Source organism: Cricetulus griseus, chromosome 2 (assembly GCF_003668045.3).
Source record: "Cricetulus griseus strain 17A/GY chromosome 2, alternate assembly CriGri-PICRH-1.0, whole genome shotgun sequence".
In the NCBI taxonomy this organism is placed as follows: Eukaryota; Metazoa; Chordata; class Mammalia; order Rodentia; family Cricetidae; genus Cricetulus; species Cricetulus griseus.
Window position 1 is genome coordinate 264,661,451 of NC_048595.1, and position 22,138 is coordinate 264,683,588.

General features: G+C 44.5%; 1 protein-coding gene across 2 annotated transcripts in view; it reads right to left on the reverse strand.

The window, feature by feature from the left end:
• Positions 1-287: 287 nt before the first annotated feature.
• Afg1l (AFG1 like ATPase) overlaps positions 288-22,138 on the reverse strand; it is a 141,871-nt gene continuing 120,020 nt past the window's right edge. For both annotated transcript variants that reach the window (XM_027402231.2, XM_027402233.2), the window contains 3 exons: positions 5,844-5,984; positions 2,722-2,835; positions 288-1,278 (listed from right to left, as the gene is read on the reverse strand). In XM_027402231.2, coding sequence (XP_027258032.1) covers positions 1,153-1,278; positions 2,722-2,835; positions 5,844-5,984 — 381 coding nt within the window. In that variant the 3' untranslated portion in view covers positions 288-1,152. The remainder of the gene's footprint in view (positions 1,279-2,721; positions 2,836-5,843; positions 5,985-22,138) is intronic.

Sequence of the window (22,138 nt, forward strand, 5' to 3'; positions counted from 1 at the left end):
GCTGGAAAAGGGCATCAGCTCCTTTGGGGTTTGAGTTACATGGGGTTTGAACTATCCGGTATGGATGCTGGGAACTGAGCTCGGGTCCACTGAAGAGATCAGCAAGTATTCTTACATTTTTGGTTGTGAGTCTAGCCTTTAATGTCTGAGCTATCCCTCCAGCCCTCAGCAAGCATTCTTAACTGCTGAGCCATCTCTCCTGCCCTCTAATAACCACAACCCAAGTCCCCTTTTGTGATAAAACCTAGCAAATACAGGTTTTACTTAAATGACTCAGAGAAACTCAATGAAGAAGAAATCAGCTTTTATTTAGGGCTTTGTCAAGAGTTCTCTTCTGTTTCCCACGAGGTCCAGCCCTTTGCATTCTCAGCATCAAGGGCAGGCAGTGAACACTGCAGTGAGAGCGGTGTGGGTGACCAGGGTAGGGTGCCTCTGGTGGTGGGGTCCACTCTGCTGCTGGTGTGGCTCTGCCTCCTTCCATGCTCCCACAGTCACATTCTAGGACCTGCCCTGCTTGGCTGGCAGAGGGGAGACCTGACTGTTGGAATTTCCCACTTGCTCCTTCCTTGATGGTTTTGTAACCCACATCCTCATGTGATCACGGACTGCTGGCCAACCTGCATCTATCTATGGGTTAGACTCAGATTCTCTGTAGCACTGAGGAAACCTCAAGCCCTGGAAGTGACTGCAATTCATAACCAACCAATTTGAATACAGAGGCCAATGTAAAATGCTTTCCCCTTCAGTTTATATGTCCAGAAAGTTTTCTTTGTTTTAAACTGCAAAGTAGGACTCCATCTGCTTCTTACAGCAAGTGTATTTCTAAGGTATGACTACTATGGAGCCAAAGCTTAGAGATGCCCAGGCAATCCCTGTGCGTTTGTATGGTCAAGATTCAGTCAGGTGCTAACATGTCAGTTTTTATAGTAATCTCCAGGAGTGGTGATTTCATTTTATGATATAGAATAAGTCCAAATAAATGGACAAAACATGGATCTACAAAGGCCAGACTTCAGCCAAAACATGCCTTAGATGACCAGAGTCTAGAGGACAAAGTTCATAATCAATGATGAAGAGATGATTTCGTCAAGTCTCACAATGCCGTCTCGCAGCCTTCACCAGTTGCTGGTTTTTATTCTTGTGAAAGTGACCTTACTTCTGGCTTCTGTCCCCTTCGATCCAGTACTGCTCAGTTTGCATCTCTGTGAGGCGGGAAATTGTGCGTTGAAATGCGAAGATTTCCTCCTCTCCAGTGAACATGGAGAGCCCTGCAGAGTCCTGAGGGGAAGCAGACAAAACAAGCAAACCCAGAGAAAACTGGTTACTCAAAAGGAAGACGTGTGGACCAAATCCGGGCTGAAAATGCCTTCAGGCTTCTCTACTTAGATAATATATTTTTCCTCCGCCCCTCCCCCCGCCCCGCCCCAATACAATCTCTTACATGGACTAAAGTGTTAGCTGATCTAAACTAATAGGTAATCAACAGAACCAGGAAGGAAAAGAGAAGAAAGAAAAATATCAGATCAAAGCTGGAACAGAAACCAAAAGGTTTTGCTCAGAAGGAGGTTCTCTGCAAACTATGAGAACAAGCTGGAAAGAACTCTCTCTCCAAAAGTAGCTAATGGCAAAAATGATAGTTTTGTTAGACATGGTGAATTATCCTACAATCACAGAACTCCACAGGTGAAGACAGGAAGGTTGCAAGTTCAAAACAACAACCCCAAAATGAAATCCCACAAGTTCTAGTAAAGTAGGAAGGCCCAGGGACAGGTCCAAAAGAGCCTTTTGCAGACTGAATGGCTGAAAGGTCCTATGGGCCCAGCCTGCCTGAAGAACTTTGCAAAGACTAGAGCTGCTTTTGGTTCTTAGCTATGGAAATATTGGTCCCCTTGCTGAAGGGTATATTGGGGACCCCTCCCGCAGTGAAACCAGTCAACACTCTGGGACGCAGGAAACCAACATGGGCTAGTGGTCATGAGGGTTTTTCTTTCCCTCCTTAGGGGTTTGCTCTTAAGTTCTTTCACAGAAAAATTGAACACTTCTAAGCCCATCTTCCCCAAACCCATCTTCCCCAAACCCATCTTCCCCAAGTCCATCTTCCCCACCAAGTCACTGTGACTTTAGGACCCTGAGGTCACTTTCCCTGATTTCTCCATATTGGGCCTCAAGTCTGAAGCCTGACTCTTCCATACAATTTTAATGCCTATGATGAGAAACTAACTTGACTGACTAGCTCCTCAGGTGCATTGACTACATAGGTGTTGCTCTTTGTTTGTTTGTTTGTTTGTTTTTCGAGACAGTATTTCTCTGTGGCTTTGGAGGCTGTCCTGGAACTCGCTCTTGTAGACCAGGCTGGTCTCGAACTCAGAGATCCACCTGCCTCTGTCTCCCGAGTGCTGGGACTAAAGGCATGCCCCACCATTGCCCACCTTAGGTATTGCTTTTTGACAGCCAACAGTACTGTGGCTATGGATTTTTTTTTTTTTTTCACCTGGGACTTGCTATGTAGTCTACAGGACTCTTGTTTCTGCTGTGTGAAAATGTTTCTACACACTCAACAGAGCTTCTAAGACTAGACTCTCTAAATGTGCCAATATGGAGATGGAGTTGGTTAGAAAGTATTAACTCAATAGCTCCTTCTGCAAAAGGTAGCATGTATCAAACTGCAAACAACCAAACTGTTTCATAAGAAATGGATGTCATTATGTTACTGTCACCTACCTGGCTCAGCCCCAAGTCGTCCATCAGTATCCTGCTTTGCTCCAACTCACTGTCATGGTGCTGATGCAAGAATAAGCTTGAGATAGGAGTTGATGCACAGCAAATTATGCGCACCTGAACCAAGAAAGGAACACAGGGTGGCAAGAGTTTTACCTGCTCATCACATAATGAGCTTGGGTCTTTGCTTTTCAAACGTCTGTGTTTTTTCTTAGTAGTCTGTAGTTAGGCGATGGTTTGAAAACCTCATAGCACTTTTCAACACATTTCTGCACATATTAGACCATGCTGTGACACAAACAGCAGGGGCTACATACAGGGAAGCCAGGCCTGTGGTAGCCTCAGTTCAGATTCCTGGGTCCCCCTCCAGTGCTCTTGCCTTTACTGCTATGGTTTGGATGTCATCAGCTCCTCCAAAACATACGCTGGGAAATTCCCAGAGCAAGACTCCTAAGAGGTGGACCCTTTGGGGTTGTGATGGTTCCAGAAGATCTACCCAAACCCTTTTCTCTTTCTAAGATTTCGTTTCAATTATGTATCTCTGTATGTGGGTATGTACATGAGTGCCTGCAGAGTTCAGAAGAGGGTTTCGTTTCCCTCTGGAGCCGGAATTAGAGGCAGTTGTAAGTGCCCAACATGGGTTTGGGTTCTCTGGAAAAGCCATAGGCGCTATTTTTTTTTTTTTTTTTTTTTGAGACAGGGTTTCTCTGTGTAGCTTTGGAGCCTATGGAGCCTATCCTGGCACTCGCTCTGGAGACCAGACTGGCCTCGAACTCACAGAGTGCTGGGATTAAAGGCGTGCACCACCAACGCCCAGCGCCATAGGCTCTCTTAACCATGGAGTCATCTTTCCAGGCCCTCCAGACCTTTTTCTTTAGCAGCCTGCCAGGGCACTCTTCATAGAGCTTTCCACCAACGCCCTTTCATTATCTCAGTGTCTTGAGTGTGCAGACTTGACCACAGCTTGAAAATAGTTTATGCCTTTTATATATTTTATATCCACTCATTCAGAAACGAATCATACTTGTTCTTTGTCTTCCTTCCTTCCTTCCTTTCTTTCTTTCTTTCTTTCTTTCTTTCTTTCTTTCTTTCTTTCTTTCTTTCTTCCTTTGTTTTTTTCCAGGCAGATCTTGGGATGTAGCTCAGGCTGCTTCTTCCTCCCATGAACCAGGGTTATAAGCATAAACATGCCTAGCTCCAAAATATACCTCTCTGGATGTTTAAAGAACTCAGACTTGTTGTCAGCCTTTCAAACGTCATCATTCAAGTAAACACATTGATACTTTAAAACAACTAGCATTTCCATTTTATTTTAATAAATTCTTTCAATCACAAATGACACTTTTTTAATAACTTAAATGGAAATGTCCTATTTCACAAATCCTCATGAATACATTCTAGAATGATATCTGCTTAATGCTCTCAATTACCAAAATAAGATAATTCTGGCTAGACTTTAAAAGGGAAAAATAGAACTGTGTGGTTTAGTTAGAATAAATGTTGGGATGGGGGAGGTGGTTTGGGCATTCCCTCACACTGCCAGGGAAAGGGGTCTTCCCAGCTGAAACGTACTCCAATGCACTTCCACTATCTCCCCCGCCCCCAAAGCCTTTGCCTTGTAAAACAGGGATACCTTCCAGCCTCTTGGGTGGGTGGAGACCTGTCACGAGGACAGGGCCAAGCCTTGCATCAGTGAGCCTGGAGCCTCAGCTCCATCAGGTCAATGACCACTGTCCTGAGGCCCTGCACATGTGGCCTTTGCTGCATGCCTTCAGCAAGCTTTCCTGGGCCGCCTGGCTGGAGCCCACAGATTGCCTTTCATGCTTAGCACCCCTCCCCATCCCGGGCTGCCTCTCCGCCAACCCAGGCCACCCCTCCTGCCCTGTGCTGGGATCAGTCCTCCATTCCCTGACATTCTAAGCAGCACCTGGGGAACCTGTGAACACTGGCTTTGTCCTCATTTGTTAGGGTGGGGATAAGGTGGTTCTGGAATCCGGGTTTTAAGTGGCCCTGATGGCTCTGATGCAAGTAGACCACAGAGGACTTTCCCTGGACTGTTCTCAACTGTCCCTAGACCTCAAGGCTCACGGTCCTTTTTCCGTGTCCCAGTGGCCAACCTGAACTGGTAACTGAACACGGTTTCCTCAGACATGAGATTCAGTTGGTCAGACCCTGGACCCTAGGCTCCATGATGGCAACCACAGCGTCTCAATTTCCGCAGACTTTTGGCTTAACACCTTGCTCAGGAATTCGTAAATGAAACAGTAAACTCTCCTGTCTTCTCTTACATGCCTCCTTCCCTGAAAAGTTCCCTCAAGTTTTGAATTACCACTCTAATTCTGTGCAAAGACTAGGGAGGGAATTCTCCAGAAGTTAAAAAAAAAAGCTTACCCTATCTTTACTGTGGACATCTTCTTCTTAGAGGCATAGACTGTGAGTGGAGTGAGTGTGAGCGCACTGTCTGCCACACTGGGCTCTGGGTATTTCCTATAATCACTTCACCCTCACAAATACACAAGTATCATTAATACCCTTCACTTCTAGAGAAGGTCGCCGAAGCTCACAGGCCAAGCCAGGCTTCAGCCTGGCACCAGGTCTAACCCATAACCACCCCTTAACCATATTGCCTTCCGTGGGCAGGCAGGGGCTCTGCACTGCCTGCTAAGATACAGGGATCAAAAACACAGCAGCACGATGTGTCTGGCTAGTTAATTCCGGGATGGGGGTGGGGAGACCGCAGGAACATTTCAACAAGGCAAAGGGTCACCCGCCCATCATTCAGATGGCACATGCGCACTGAGCGTTCAGCCTGGTACACACAGCCCTACTTGTAGGATGATGGGACATTAACGTAGCAGCAGAGTGACTTTTGATGGGGCCTGACACTAGCTGCTGCTGTTTTTAATAGGAAGTACACGGCCTTCAGTGTGGGCCAAATGTGGTTTTAAGCACATTACATGGAACAACCTGTGTGGTCCTCACAATAGCCATTTGGGGGTAGATACTGTTGGTCCCTATTTACAGACGGGGAAACCGAGGCACAGCAGTAAAGGAATTGGAACAGCCAGGATTCTGATCCAGGACATCTGACTTCACGGTCCTGTGAAAATGGAATCCATCCTTACCTTGTAGTCATAGAAGTTATCAATGAGAGTTATGAATCGCCGAGCTTGAGTCCGCTTTGCAAGTGAAAATTGTGGAATGTTTCGTACAAATACTGTATCAAAATTCTTTGATAGTTCCAAATAGTCACTTGCTCCAAGTGGCTAGAATTAAAACAGAGAAAGGGGGTTGTGGTTTTCTTTGGACACATCTGACTTGAAAACTTGCCACAGAGTGATTTAGATGGTGACTTTGGGGTGGCTGGGCCCGATGGTGCAGTTGTTGAGGGTAGGGTTAAAGACTCAGCACATACATAATAAATGGCTACACGGAGCCCTTGCCGTTCCTCAACCTTCCGTGGCTGGAGTCACCATCTCCAGGCCTTTGCCTAACCCTGGCTGAACCACCACACTGTTCAGTCACTGAGGGGTTCCAGGCTTTCTGTGGGGAGTTTCCGCTCTAACCCCATGCTCTCCCAAGGGCCCCTGCTGTTGAGAAAAGCTGGCTGTGCCTGCTTTGACCCCTACTCATTAACTGGACATTGAGGCACATCGTATGGTCTTTCTGTTCCTCAGCTGTCCCAACTGGAAAATGGTCATTCATTTCTGCCTTACAGAATTATGGGCAAAAACACGTAGCACAGTGACTGGGGCACGCCTCAGAGTCGAAAACACTTTTTTTTTTTTTTTTTTTAAATTTTTGGAGACAGAGTTTCTCTGTGTAGCCTTGGCTGCCCTGGAACTCACTCTGTAGACCAGGCTGGCCTCGAACTCACAGAGATCCGCCTACCTCTGCCTCCCAAGGGCTGGGATTAAAGGCATGCGCCATCAATGCCTGGCTTTGTTGTTGCTTTTGAGAAAAGGGTCAGTGTAGCCAAGGCTGGCTGGGAACTCACTATCTAGCTCAGGCTGCCTTGGAACTCATAGTAATTCTCCTGCCTCAGCCTCCAGAGTATGAAGTATGCATCAGTCTACCTGGCTTGGCCATTTTCATGATTACTATTTTGAGCTTAAGTGATTTGGCTGAGGCCAAGTGAGCAGAGTATGTAGAGACATGTCATTCCCAATGGGAACTAATTAACTTGCTCTACCCCTGCCTGCACCCCAAACCATAGGAAAGTGTACTGACTGGTTTTGTGTGTCAACTTGAGACAGTTATGATCATCAGAGAGGGAGGAGCCTCAGTTGAGGAAATGCCTCCATGAGATCCAGCTGTAAGGCATTTACTCAGTGGGGGAGGGCCCAGCCCATGGCGGGTGGTGCCATCCCTGGGCTGATGGTCCTGGGTTCTATAAGAAGGTGGGCTGAGCAAGCCAGGAGAAGCAAGCCAGTAAGCAGCACCCCTCCATGGACTCTGCATCAGCTCCTGCTTCCAGGTTCCTGCCCTGTGTGAGTTCCTGAGCTGACTTTGGTGAGGAACAGCAACCTGGAAGTATAAGCCGAATAAACCCCTTCCTCCCCAACTTGCTTTTTAGTCATGGTGTTGCAGCAATAGAAACCCTAACTCAGACAGGAAACCTTGTACATTTGCCTGACATTGGAATTACGGCAAGGAACCTTGGGAGACCATGCAATCACCACTGGGGGTTAGGGGGTGGCCACAAGGTACAAGGAAAGGACAAAGGGTGTTTTAGTATAAGAGAGAGTGGTACTCACAGCCCTATAGCTCCAAAGCTATGCTACTCTTTAGAATAAGTTAGAATTGTCTCATCGTAAATCAGAAAGCATATGTAAAAAGAAAATGTAAAACCTCATGCTTGGCATTGGTTCTTATAATTAGGCTGGCATTTTGTGCATGGATGTGATTTTTATCATCGCAAACACACGCCCAGGGAAAGCATTTTCAGAAGTGCACTGGAGGACTGAGGGCGACGGGAAATCAGAATTGTGCCCACTCAGCTGTTTCACAAATTACACACCTTTGTCAGTAGGTTCTGCATTTGCCATGATATTAGCTAGTGTCCCCCTCCCAAACATCAAGAAAACAATTATGTGCTCACTCACATCAAGAAAATAAGTGTGATATAGGATCTCTCTCTTTTACAAACAGCACTCACAGGGAATGTGAAGTTGCTCTTTAGTGTGAGCAGCCGGGGAAAGGACACAGAGGACAGCGCTGATGGCGGCACAACAATGGCTCCATGGTTACAATGGGAAAGCCGATGTTCTGTTTTATTTTACTACATTAAAAGCCCATGCTAGGCTATAGATAGAGAGCAGGATTTAATTTGTTTAGAAACACCAGAAAGCAAAATGAAATGCACTAATTACTGAAGACTTTTCCGAAGGAAGTAAGCTCCAATACCATGAATTTAAAATACAAAGTGGGAACTTCCGGGCTGGGGTGGAACTCAGTGGGTGGAGTGATTGCCACACATGCAAAAGCCCCAAGTTCCATCCCAGCACTGCATAAAAGCAGGCATGGTGACCCAGTATCACTGCTACTTAATAAACACCCATAGAGCTCACCAGGACCAAGTCAAGGTCATCTGGGACTACAAAGTAAGCTTGAGGTCAGCCTGGGATCCTGGAGACTGTTTCAAAACAACATGAAAACTGGCCAGGTATGGTGGCACTTGCCTTTAATCCCAGTACTCTGTGAATTCAAGGCCAGCCTGGTCTACAGAATGAGTTCCAGGACAGCCAGGGCTGTTTCAAAAACAAAAAAAGGAAACAAAGTGGGTTTTCTACTGGTAAGTATTTTTCATAGTGGCTTTGTTGTTCAAATGTCTACAAAGAAGCACCCATGAGAACACTCAGGACTGAACCTAGTGAGCTACATGGGTGCTTATTAATTACAAGTGGTAAGTTTCAATGGAGGATTTGGAGATGTTGGCAGTTTCTTGTAGTCACGTGACCTTGAGCAAGCTCTCTCTGAAGCTCAGTTTCCTCATCTGTGTAGGAGATTCTATCTAGCAGGCTTGTCCGGAAGAGTAACATCTTGACTGCAGAGTAAGTACTCAGGAAATGCTGGTGGCTGACAGAGGGCTACCTAGTGTGCCATAGCCAGTGCACAGCCATTGCTCAGGGACAAGTCAGTAGGGCTTTCCTCAGATCCTGAGGTCTGGTAGCCTCAGTGACTGAGTGAACAGCTGTGCTGGCCCCAACTGTCCACCAAGAAGAGACTTGCTCCCCTGGCTCTTTCCCCTCATAGTCTCTGCCCATGAAGTCACATGCAGGTGACAAACAGCCCTGTGTCAGACCCTGTCCTCCTTTCTTTGCTAAAATCATTAGCAACACCCAGTGGGAGACGAGCCCAGGCCCACACTGTGTTGGCCCTAACTCAGTACATAGGATGTAGGGAACGCTTCATGTTTATGAAATAAATCAATAAAGAGATAGAGACAGTGATAAAATGCACCCTTATCACCCCAACCAGGGGAGCAGGCCGGTTCTTTGTTTTAAAATCTTTGGTCTCCAAAGTAGCAGCACACAAAAATACACAAACACACAAATACACACACTCCCTCCCTCACTCACTCACTCACTCACTCTCTCACTCAGTCACACACACACACTCACTCACTCTCTCACACACTCAGTCACACACTTACTCATTCACTCACACACTCACTCTCTCACACACTCACTCACACACTCACTCTCACACACTCACTCACACTCACACATTCACTCTCTCACACACTCACAATTCACTCTCTCACACACTCACTCTCTCACTCAGTCACACACACACACTCACTCACTCTCTCACACACTCAGTCACACACTTACTCATTCACTCACACACTCACTCTCTCACACACTCACACACTCACTCTCACACACTCACTCACACTCACACATTCACTCTCACTCAGTCACACATTCACACACTCTCTCACACACTCACTCGCTAGCTCACTCAGTCACACACTCACTCTCACACACTCACTCTCTCACACACTCACTCGCTAGCTCACTCAGTCACACTCTCACACACTCACTCAGTCACACTCTCACACACTCACTCAGTCACACTCTCACACACTCACTCAGTCACACACTCACTCACACACTCACTCACACATTCACTCTCTCACACACTCACTCTCTCACTCAGTCACACATTCACACACTCTCACACATTCACTCGCTAGCTCACTCAGTCACACACTCACTCTCTCACACACTCACTCACTCTCTCAGTCACACACTCACACACTCACTCTCTCACACATTCACTCTCTCACACACTCAGTCACACACTCACTCAGTCACACTCACTTACACACTCAGTCACACACTCAGTCACACACTCACTCAGTCACACACTCACACACTCTCTCACATACTCACTCACTCAGTCACACACTCATTCTCTCACACACTCACTTAGTCACACTCACTCACACACTCACTCTCTCACACACTCACACATTCACTCTCTCACACACTCACTCTCTCACTCAGTCACACACTCTCTCACTCAGTCACACACTCTCTCACACACTCTCACACACTCACTCAGTCACATACACTCTCACTCAGTCACACACTCATACACTCTCACACACTCACTCAGTCACACACTCACTCATCACATACTCTCACACACTCACTCTCTTACACACTCACTCACTCTCTCACTCAGTCACACATTCACAAGCTCTCTTGGCCCCGTTCTCTGTTCTAAAGCAAGCCTTTACTGTGTATCCTAGCACACATAGGCAAAGACACAAAGATTAAGACCAACATGTCAAAAGTGGTTGTCTTTGCGTAGGAGAATGAAATATCAGTTTTACTTCTTTGTTACCCTTTAAGTCCCCAGTCCCCATGAACTTGTATGAAAAGCACCCTGTTCTTAAGAAGTGGAGACAATTTTTCTGATGGGCATTCATGTCTCTCCCCATCTAGGTCATATTTTCACCTTTTTCTCTCATTTTTCATTTTCTTTTCTCCTTTCCCATGTTAATGTTAAGTTTTCTTAATCAATCAATACAAAGTTTTTCTCAAGGACATCTAAAAGGAAAAGTATATCCCAACTCCCAAATTATTAAATACATTATTTCACCTTAGAGTAGGAAAACTATAAAATGGAATTTCTAAATTATTACCTATATAAATATATCATTTTAACAGTCATGTTTGCTAGCATAATTATGAATTGAACAAACTCTACATTCATTGTTCAAATAATGAATGCATTTTCATTGTTTTATTTAAGAGCCTATCTCATTCTTTTTGTCTACCCCTATAATTAAAGTCATGGTCAAAGCCAGGAGTTGGCCATTTTTCGGCACTCAGTTGTTCAGTCCTACAACATACAGTAGCTGTCCTGCAATGGGGGGAAAAGTACTGTTTTTAAAAGTTCTTGAACCCAGTGTCTCTTAGATTTCCAATGTTAATTAAAACTTTTATTTTTAAATTAAAAAAAGAAAAGAAAGTGTAAGTGAACTTTTTTTTCCTTTACAGTTTGATATGAGATTAAGTCTGACTTGAGTTAATAGTTACATTCAAGGGGTACAACAGAGGGTAAGACCACGTGGCAGGCTCCCCAAGAGTTCACAGACAGCCTTCACAGTCCAGCACAAGGGTTCCGACTGAAGTCAGCTCCTTAGTTAACTAAAACAAGCCTCTTCCCCTGAGCCACCTGGCCTGCCCTACCTCTACCAAGTTCTTAATTTGGTTAAGGTTTGGTCATTGCATTTTACAGTTCTCGAATTTCCACTAGGATTTTTTCCTTTTCTGATGGGGGCTCTCCACGTAGCCCAGGCTGGCCCAGAACTTGTAATTCTCTTGGATTACAGGTGTGTACTGCCAAGCTCAGACTCCAACTAGTTGTTGTTATCATTATTAAAATATTGAGATGTCTCTTTTTTCCTTTCTTTCTGTTTCCTCTGAATTAGGTGAGGTGTCTCTTTTAAGGCTACATCCTTTTTAAAGTCCTAAAGTCTTTTCTAAAATTCCCAAATGCAGTTTTTCTTTGTCCTAAAATGTCCCTGAATACACACACACACACACACACACACACACACACACACACACACAATGGGGGATGTCCTTTTGCATGTTTCTCTTATCGGTTGATGAATAAAACACTGTTGGGCCGATGGCAAATGAGGCAGTAAGATAGGCAGGACCAGGAGAGGAGGAGAAGTCTGGGAGAGGTAGTCAAGAGAGCCCTCCAGAAGACTCTCGATGTAGCAGGCAAAGGAGTTACAGGTCTGGCATTCTCCAGTAAACTAAGACCATGTGGAAATACACAGATTAGTAGTTATGGATTAATAATTAAGACAGAGCTAGCTAATAGAAGCCCTAGTCACCAGCCAACAGTTTCATAACTAATATATGTCTCTGTATGTTCATTTGGAGCTCAAACGGCTGCAAGAATCTTCAGTAACAACAGACACACAGACACACACATACACTATACTCTCACACTCATCCATTCCTAGCAGTCTCAGCTCCACTCTCTGGAGTTCCAGGTTTCACCATCCTGTCCGCTCTCACTCACTGTCCTGTCACCCCATTTGGTCACTTTTGTGTCTAATATTTGATAGCAGAAAAAACTTGTAGAATAATATACTTGAAGTTCACAGCATGGTGTTTTCTGGTACCCAGCTCAAAGTGGCTGAAACCCATGGCACGGCTGCACTGCTGAAGCATCATTACTCCGAAGTGAAGTTGCTCCACACTCCATCAGAAACGGGGCAGTTAACTAGCTCTCTTGACAGCCCTGTTCTCTCATTTCTGTCCCACTAAACTAAGCAGGCACCCAAAAGCAAGCTCAGTTCACCTCAATTTAAAAAGATCTGCAGGATCCATGCTTTCCTCTCCTGAACACATTCATTAACCAGGCTCCCTGGCCTGTCTTGGACACAGGTCTGGTGGTGTGGTCAAGTTCAGGCCAGCATAATAGAGAAATGCTATGACCACAAAGTCTGGCCCAGAAGCATACAGGACCCACAATCCTTTACTCATTTTCTGGCTGAATAGAAAAGACTTTGAGGACTTAAAACACAGTCACAGTCCATAAAGGACAGGATGTGAGCAAGAACAAGCGTTGATTCCTTAATTCTCTGAGATTCTGGCATCATCTGTTAGTCTATCCTAACATTTATTTCTTAGGCTTCTTCACCTGCAGAGGTGTATGTGTTGTGTCCATCATTATTCAAAGTATGAGATGTCCCAATGTTTTCCTTTATTTCTTTTGTTTTCTGCTTTGAAACAGGCTCTCCTGTAGCCCATGCTGGGCTCAAACTCACTATATAGTTGAAGCTGAACTTAGGATCATCTGTCTCCATCTTGTATGCTGGGGTTACAAGAGTGCACAGCAGCCTGGTTCATGCAATGCTGGGCCCAGGGCCTGTGCACACGAGGTAACACTTTGCCAATGAATTACCTCTCTACCCAGCCCAAAGTTTCTGGTACAAATAGAAACTCTCATTCCTGGGCTTACTAATTCTGAATAAAAGATTCTTTGTTTATCTTTCATTCTCAGCTCTTTAGTCCCTTGCATATTCCCTAACATCAATGTTTGAAATATCCAGCGTGAATGCAAACACAATACACACCATGTGGTGGTGATTTTGGTCTATGGTGGGACACGTTCAATAGGGGTCCATAAAACTATAAAGGAACTAAAAACCCCTCTATTGTAGCATCTCACACACACGCCCTGCACTCAGCAGTGATGCACCATGCAGGTTTGTAGCTCAGCGACAATAGATTCTCCTCAAGGGCCTATGTTTTTGTGAGCACATTCTAAGGTGTTCACTTCACAAAACTCCTTAACTAAGCATTTCTCAGAGCCCATACTGACATTCAGTAGTGTGTGCCTGCACTGAAAAACCTGAGAGGTTACAAATCTTCTCAAGTTTGCTGTCCCGTCCATTGTATGAGACTAGAAGGCTCAGAGGATCAGTTCTGTCTTAGTGGCTTCAGTCCCTAGCACAAAGGAACAAAGTATATGTCATAAACACAAACACTGTCAGCAAGACTTCTTCCAGCTGTGCATGGCAGCACAGGTTAGTAATCTCAGCATTTAGGAAGTAAGGGCTAGAGTCTAGATCAGGAGTTCAAGGTCATCCTTCCACATGTAATAGGTTTGAGGCCAGCCTGGGTTAGGTAAAACTTTGTCCATATACGTGTGTGTGTGTGTGTGTGTGTGTGTGTGTGTGTGTGTGTGTGTTTATATATATGACTTCTAGAAACTTAATTATAACTTGAGTGAGGTATATATTAAATCCTATAAGATTTCTGTAAATCACATTTCCCTTTGACCACAGGAATGTATAACTAACTTGCATACACAGGACACCATGGCAATTGCAAATACTTATGCTTTTATTTTGCATTAGCTCATCCTCCTGTGTAAGTAAGCCACAGCATATGATACTTTCTGAAACAATAATTGGTGTTGTGAATTCATGCATTGTGCCCTATGAATAATTAAAGCACATGATTACTTCTGAGTACTAAATGGCACTTCAGTTACTAGTATCCTTGAGTATGTTATTCAAGTAGCATTATCTACAGCGGATTCTTCTGATAGATAATGATGACATTCTCCGTCTTTCTACCTGAGCAATTAAAAAGTTTAATAGTCTTTGATGCGGCTGGTTATCCGGATAATTTTCTAGACAGGAACAATTAAAATCCACTTATTCGATGGTGTGCATTCTCCACTATTGTCTCAAACTCTTTGTTTCTGTGGAAACCTGATGGAAACTTAAGGAACTTTAAATCTATAATGAGTTTGCAAAGAGCGTTTGTTTTCCTTAATTACCGGGAGTATACAGCTGCATTATACATAGCAGCTTCTCTGACAAACTTTGAGGAATAAAGAGCTTGCTTGCTGTCTTCCTTCTCCTGTGTGAGAAATAGAGCAGTTGTCTGCTTTGGTCCCACCCTGGTGCCAGGAGTGAGGGTTTTCTCCATGCTGTTGCCAGTGTGAGCCGCCCCACCCCCAGGCTGCCCTCTGCGCTACAGTAAGCAGCAGCCACTTGAGCATCTGCAAAGGAGCTGTCAGCGTTCTTCTTCCTTGTTCTTACTCTAAAGCTCGTTCTGCACCATTATGTTAGCTCAAGTGGGATGATTATCACTTCAAGCTCTGTCTAGATTATACCAGCCTAAGAGTCACTCTTCATCTATATAGCCTTTTCTTTATAAATCCCTTGCCGTGGTACCCTGAGAGCATCTCATTAAATAAGTGTGTGTGGCATCTTGCTTTGTTTACACAGAAATGGCAGTACCTCAGTTCCTGAAGTGCCCTGGGAACAAATGCTTGATGGGAGTAAGGGTGAGTGTGCCCCTCTCAAAACAAACCAAAGATACCATATGAGTTGATGTTAAACAACTTATAGCTGTCAAATTCCAAATTTGTAATTAGAAAACAAAGCACTGAAATGTATTTGTAAAATAAGTATTTCCCCAAGAGTCAGAGGCCCCATAAGAGCCAGCTGGGGAATACTTCACCATGCTAAGACATTCTCCCAGCTCTCACGAATTCTATCCATAGGTGTTCTTTGGGAGTGCTGAGGAAAGCTCATCCTTGATGGGTGTCATCTCAAGGACAAGAGGCAAGTTCTGCCCAAGTCTGCTCTATCTATCCCCTTTTAATACTTAACACAGTACTCCGGAGAGTTATATTTTAACAGCAAGCTTGAAGAATCAATGACCAGACAAAAAGTGAAGGTGGTATACTAGCGGTAACCAGCCCCTCCCCCTCTCCCCTTCAACCCAGACTAGCCTCATTCAATAAAGAACTCTCCAATTTCTGTGGGAGCCTAGTTTCTGGAGAACCTGGAATTGACAACCTCCTCAGGACACAAGGTACGCTAGCCTTCTTCAAGAGCCTCCAAGGTGACAAGTGCTGTGCTTAGTTTAGTCCTGGGAGCACTTTCAGTTTAGTTGGGGGTGGGGGAGGGGAGCTCCACTGGTCGGCAGGAAAGCACTCAATTTATACAGCCTGTAACGGGGAGGAAAAAGGTGTAGGAAGACCACAGAGAAGGGGCCGACACCGCAATACAGCACTGTAAGCACCAATACAACCCAAGATAATACATCAAAACCGCAAAAGCAGTGACATGGGTGAGTTATAGAACCATCATCACCACAGTTCCTTCCACAGCCGCTGGACAGGATGGGTATCCAGGCGCTTCATACACATGTAAAATTTAGAGGGAGTTGAGAGTCACCCTCTTTGGAAACAATAGTCTGGGTTCATCCATGCAACAGAAAGAAAGTGGTGAATGGGATAGTGTGGCTCAGAGACAGTTGCTCAGGCACTCTAGAGAGAGAACATCCTGCCTGGCTGTGAATGAAGCTTGAGGGTTAAGCGGTCCTGTGCGGCACAGTGAGGAGGCAGCCTAGAGTCCACAAAAAACAAGGTCGTCTCTTCCACATCCTGGAAGCCATCCCCATGGGGAGTGTGGCTCCCACACCCTCCTGCTAGCTCTCTCAGTCTGGAAGTTTATGAGCTGAGGTGTTTTCTTTCATTTTTTAGAAGCCACTGGAACACTTTGGATCACTAGATTCTGTTCCTCATGGCTCCCTTGTTCTTCAGGCCAACACCTTTGGCAAACCAGGTTCTAGAAAAATGGGAATATGTCAAACGAGTTGACCAGTGCACTCCACTCTGCATTTTTAGCTGTGTTCCCCACATCCAGGAACACAAATAACAAGACTTTTCTTTTCTAAGACATACCATCTATGTATGTGATTGCTTCTACAACTACTTCACTGATGTGTGAGATGCGGGTGGTATACTAGAGGTCGGATGTGGTGATAGATACAGCTAGGGCCTGGTATACAGTAAACACACGTTCAACCTCTAGTTTCACCCCAGGCCTCACTGGCCAGTGCAATTATATTTATAATCTAACTATATATAATAGTATATATAATTATGATTATGTATTTATTGATGGGCTGGTCAGATCTGGGGTCACAGGCAGAAGCCTCACACAGGCTTGCAAGCCCTCTACCACTGAGCAGCATCTCTGGTTTAATCTCCTTAAGGGCTACAGTCTAAGGGCAGTTTAACATGGTCCTCAGCCAGCTGCTTTTCTGCTTTTCTGAATCTGATATTAACAACTGAGCAGATACTGAAAAAAAAAAAAAATACCGGCAAGAGGAAGTAAAACAACCCAAGTGCTGCTAGAATTATTTCACAAACTCGATTATTAAAATAATGTTATAACTGGAACCCTTAATAATGCTTATCACTGCCCTTTTCCACGTGGAGCAACACTTTATTAGCTGGCTAACCATTTTTGTGAGTATCTCACACAGAGGACAATGGCATATGACTGCAGAGACTACAGCAGATAATAAATGTGCAAAGCCAACGATGAAACATTCCCATTTTTCCCCTGTTCTATTGCTAAATGCAATGTGTTAGCTAGACATCTCTATGATTGTGGTGAGGTAACAGGCAACAGCAAGACCCTGCTCGAATGGCAAGTCAGAATCTGCACTTGGCCACTTGCATAACGGAGCCTCCTAAGCATCTCTCAGCAGAGGGCAGCATTTGCTGTGCCTGTGAGATGAAGGCGAGCACTGTAATTGTGTCTGGCTTTGGGGTCTTTTCAGAAATTTGGAAGACTACCCACAGGATGCAAGATGCGGTTCTGGCCCCAAGGGCAGTGTGCTTGCACATGTATGTGAACTGTGAGGTGAGCCACTGCTGCTCCTCTTTGGGAATCAGGGGTTAGTAGCAAGGTCAGTGACATTTAGCGTGTGTGTGTGGGGGGGGGGGCGGGTAAGGCAGGGAAAAGGCTTTAGATACCAAAGAACTTATTTTCAGTTAGCATCCCAGGATGCTAACGTCTGAACAAAGCCGTTGAAGTGCAGAGGTCCAGATGCTTGAGTTTTGTTTGTTGGCTAAATGGTTTGGGTTTTGCTGTTGTTTGTTTGGCTTCCTTTGAGAGGGCCCACTGGGGACAAACTGAATCCTCTTAGGTTCAGGTATTTGAAAAGTGCAATCAGAACTGGAAATGAAGTGGACATCTAAGAGTTATTATTCTCCCTCCCATTCTGCTCTCCACATCATGAGAAGCCTGGGTAAAGACACCGATTCATCTCAGCAAGGCTGAATGCCTCTCCATGCCTCAGAGAATACAAAGGCCGAACCCTTCAAACCACGAATAATGCTGTGAATAGAACTATTCAATCCATCCTCTTGCCAAGAAGACAACCTTGAATTATTTGCAACCCACATTTTATGAAAACATTCAAGAAAATCCTGGACAGACTTGGCTCATCCCATCGTGAAACTTAAAACTTTTTTCTGGATGGAGAGAGATGACTCAGAGAGCCGCTGATTTGGAGGTTGCACTTTGTCTTCACAGCTCTTGCTTTGCAAGGCATTTTCTAGATTAAGCTTACTGAGGCGGGGGAAACCCACCCAGAATGTGGACAGCACTACTCGGTGGCTGGAGTTCTGGACTGAACAGGCAGCAAGAGATCTGCCTGTTTCTTCGTCCTTCCTTCTGGGATCATAGTCACATGCCACCAAGCCTGGCTTTTTTCACGTGAGTTCTTAGGCTCGAACTTAGCTGCTTCTTACGCTTGCATGGCAAGCGCTTTCCCGAGCTATCTCCTCACCCCTTCCAGTTTTCAACTGAAGACCACATAATTTTGTTTTTGAGACAGAGTCTCGTGAGGCACTGTGTAGCCCTGGCTGACTTGTAACTCCCTATGTAGACCATAGGGTCCTTCTACTTCAGCTTCATGCATGCTGGGAAAACAGGTCTGTGTCACCATGCTGACCTATCAGCAATTTTCCTGTCATTTAAGACCTGGTATTAAGCATGTATTTTCTAATGTTTCAGGTCTATAGCTGTGGGAGCGCCCGTGTGTGTGTGTGTGTGTGTGTGTGTGTGTGTGTGTGTGTGCATGCGTGTGCGCATATCTGTGTGAGCACACATCTGTGGGGGTGCATATACCTGTGTATGAGCACATGCGTGAGGTAAGAGGTTGATGCTGGGTGTCTTCTTCAATTGCTTTCTACTTTGTTCACTGAGGTAGGAGTCTCTTGAGCTGCCTGGAGCTCTCTGGCTCAGCTAGTCTAGGTAGCTAGCTTGTCCTAGAGATCCAGAATCTCCACCTCCTCAGTGCAAGGATTAGAGGCAGCTGCCACACACTAGTTCCCACGCAAGGAACAGAATCAGAATCTAAAATCTTGTCTTCACACATGGCAAGAAACTTTATCTTCTGAGCCACTGCGCAAGGCCCTAGTTCTAGAATATTTTTGTGGTTAATTTTTATGTTTAATTACATGTATGAGCAAGAGTGGGAGTGGGGAGTATGCAAATGAGTGCAGTTGCCCTTGTAAGTCAGATCCCCTGAAGTGAAGAGGGGTGGTTGTGAGCTGCCTGATATGGGTTCTGGGAACTGGACTTGGGTCCTAAGTGAGAGCAGCGCTTGCTCCTACTGGCTGAGCCATCACTCTAGTGCCAGGTTCTAGAATTTTTAACTTTAGAATTTTCATTTGTTTCTTTTTTATATTTTCAACTTCTCTTCTAAGATTGCCTATGTTTTACTCATTACTACTAGTAGATTTTCGTTTATGCCTTCAAACATACATATAAAACCTGCCCTTTTTTTTATTTGGAGACATGGTTAGGTTAACACCTGCTATATAGACAAGGCCGGTTTTGAACTCACAAAAATCTGCTTGCCTCAAGCTACCTTGAAAACTTTTGTCTAGGGCTGGTGAGATGGCTTAAAGGGTAAGAGCACTACCTACCACCAAATCTAACAACCGAAGTTCAATTTCTGGGACCCATGTGGTAGGAAGAGAGGGCTCACTCCATTTAATCTCTACACACAAAATGGCATGCAGCCACACCCTCCCCACTAATAAATACATGTCATTTTAAGGTTTCATCAGGAATTCCAACATTTGTATCATCTCAGGGTAAGTCTCTATTGGTTTCCTTTTCTTTTGAAAATGAGTCATTTTCTGGTACCTGGTGATTTGGGGTAATCTGGCACATGTAGACTTGGGATTGTTAGATGTACTGATTTATTTTAGTGTTCCCACTTTAGCAGACAATTACCTGAGGCAGTCCCAGACTTTAAACTGTCTTCTGGGAAACACAACACACTGACACCTCTGGTCAAGCCTTTGCTTTTCTCTTTGCTATCTATGCATTCGAAGTCCACAGGCTAGCCTGAGGTTTGAGCATTATCTATAAGAAGATCTTCCAGACTGTTACTTTGTGGTTGTTTTTCAAAAGATTTTCAGTTGCTGTGGTCATTTGATTTCTCCTCTGTGGCTCCTCAAGCCACAAACCTGGCTGGAGTCTATTGAATTTTAGATAACTATAAGATAAACTGTGATCTGCCTTCAGGCAAAAAAAAAAAAAAAAAAAAAAACCTATAAAATGATAAATTCACCACATTCAATCCTTTCTTGCAAGAGTTGACTGCACCCCAGTTTCACTGTACTTTTGATTGGCAACAACATTAGGCCAGTTGTTCTTAAGATTTTTGTCCAGAATTTACAGATGTCATTAACAAGTGGGCTGGTCTAGAGAAGTTGTCCCATCACTATGGAAGTGCAACAAGCCTCTGAATCAGCTCTGTCATTTACAGCTCTGTTCTACACAGCAACATAAAACCTTGGAGGGAGAAATCATGGCAGTGGTCTCCAGGGTGAGCATCTCTCCTACCCACCCAGCACCATCAGAATCTCTAACTCTTCAGCTCTCAAGGCTAGGCTCTTCCTCATCACCCACAGCCATTCTGTTCCTACATACCCTGTGGTACTAATGATCTGCTCAGTCTACTGACTTCTGCACCCATCACAATTTCTCTTCTGAATTAAGACTGTAATAGTGGAGACTGACTCTTCTTTATCCTGTACCTACCCCTTTACTGTGCCTAGAACTGAGCCAGCCTTCCATCACATACTCAGTAAATAAATACTTGCTGATGGTTATGGAAAAGAGTCAGCCACTATAAGAAGGGCAGGAGTCTATCCATTGGCTTGCATAAGGTAACACAGACAGTATGGAGCATGTTGGGTGCTGCAGCCCAATCTTCCTGAGAGAACTTCCAGGAGGAAGACCTGTTTCTTGGCCTCCTGGAACATGCTGGTGAAAGCTGAAGCCCTCTGGGGACTGTACAGCTTTACAAACCTTCTTAGAACTCTTGGGCTCAGGGATCTAGGAGGAAGAGGAGGCAGAAAGATGGTAACAGCCAGAGGAGGGAAGGGGATGACTGCAGTTTGGGGGAGTGGGTTCTATCCTAGCATGTGGGTCCCAGGAACTGGACTCAGGCCAACTAGGCTTAGGAGAAGTGCTTTTACCCCTGAGCCAGCTCACTGGCCTGACAGAAACTTCCTGATATTCATTTTTATATTTCTCATAACAAAAGTGTATGGACATGAAAGCACTAAGGAAACAGTTACTGACCCTTGAATCAATATAATAATCTTGAGGTGGAAATATTAGATACATTGCTTTTCAAAAAACTTGTGTTACTATGGAGTGTGTATATGATGTATGTTTGAGTGTGGGCACACATGTGTCAGAGTGTAGACATGCAACAGCAAGAGTGTGGAGGTCAGAGGACACCATCCGAGAGTTGGCTCTCTCCTTCCTCCATGGGTTTCAAGGACTGAAACCAGGTTTTCAGGGTCACATGGCAAATGCTTCTGCCAACTAAGCCATCTCACCGCCCCTTAGATTATTTTATGGGTATAAGTATTTTTTCAGCATATGTGCATGTGTATGCCTGGTGCCCACAGAGACCAAAAAAAGACATCAGATCCCCCAAAACTGGAGTTACAGATGGTTGTAAGTTTCCATGTGGGTGCTGGGAATCCAACTCAGGTCCTCTGCAAGAGCAGAAAGTGCCTTTAACTGCCAAGCCATCTTTCCAGCCCCTGGGAACATTTCTTGATTAACACTCAGGCATAAGTAATATCTGGCCCTAAAATACATTACACTCTTATAATTACTATGGTACTATAGTTATGGGATTTTTCCCCTCAGAATCTATTTGGTTCAAGATTTCACTATTATTTTTAGAAAACAAAACAATATATTTTAACAATTTCTAAACTTTTTCTATAACATATATTTCAAAGTAATAAAACCTTTAATAGCATATACCTTATGAATATTATAATATGCTAAATACTAAATCATTTCCAGTCAACTGATCTAAAGTATGGAGAAGGTGCCTCAAATTGTGTCCTCTATGGTAGGAAACAAACATTTTTAAATGGAAAATATTAAAATTTAATAAAATATGAGGGCTTGTATCTGCTACTACATTTGATCCACAGAATACTTTTATCCCTGAGACAAAAGACATCTTGAAAGTGTGCTATTCTTGGTACTCTACCTCCTTCCCTGAGA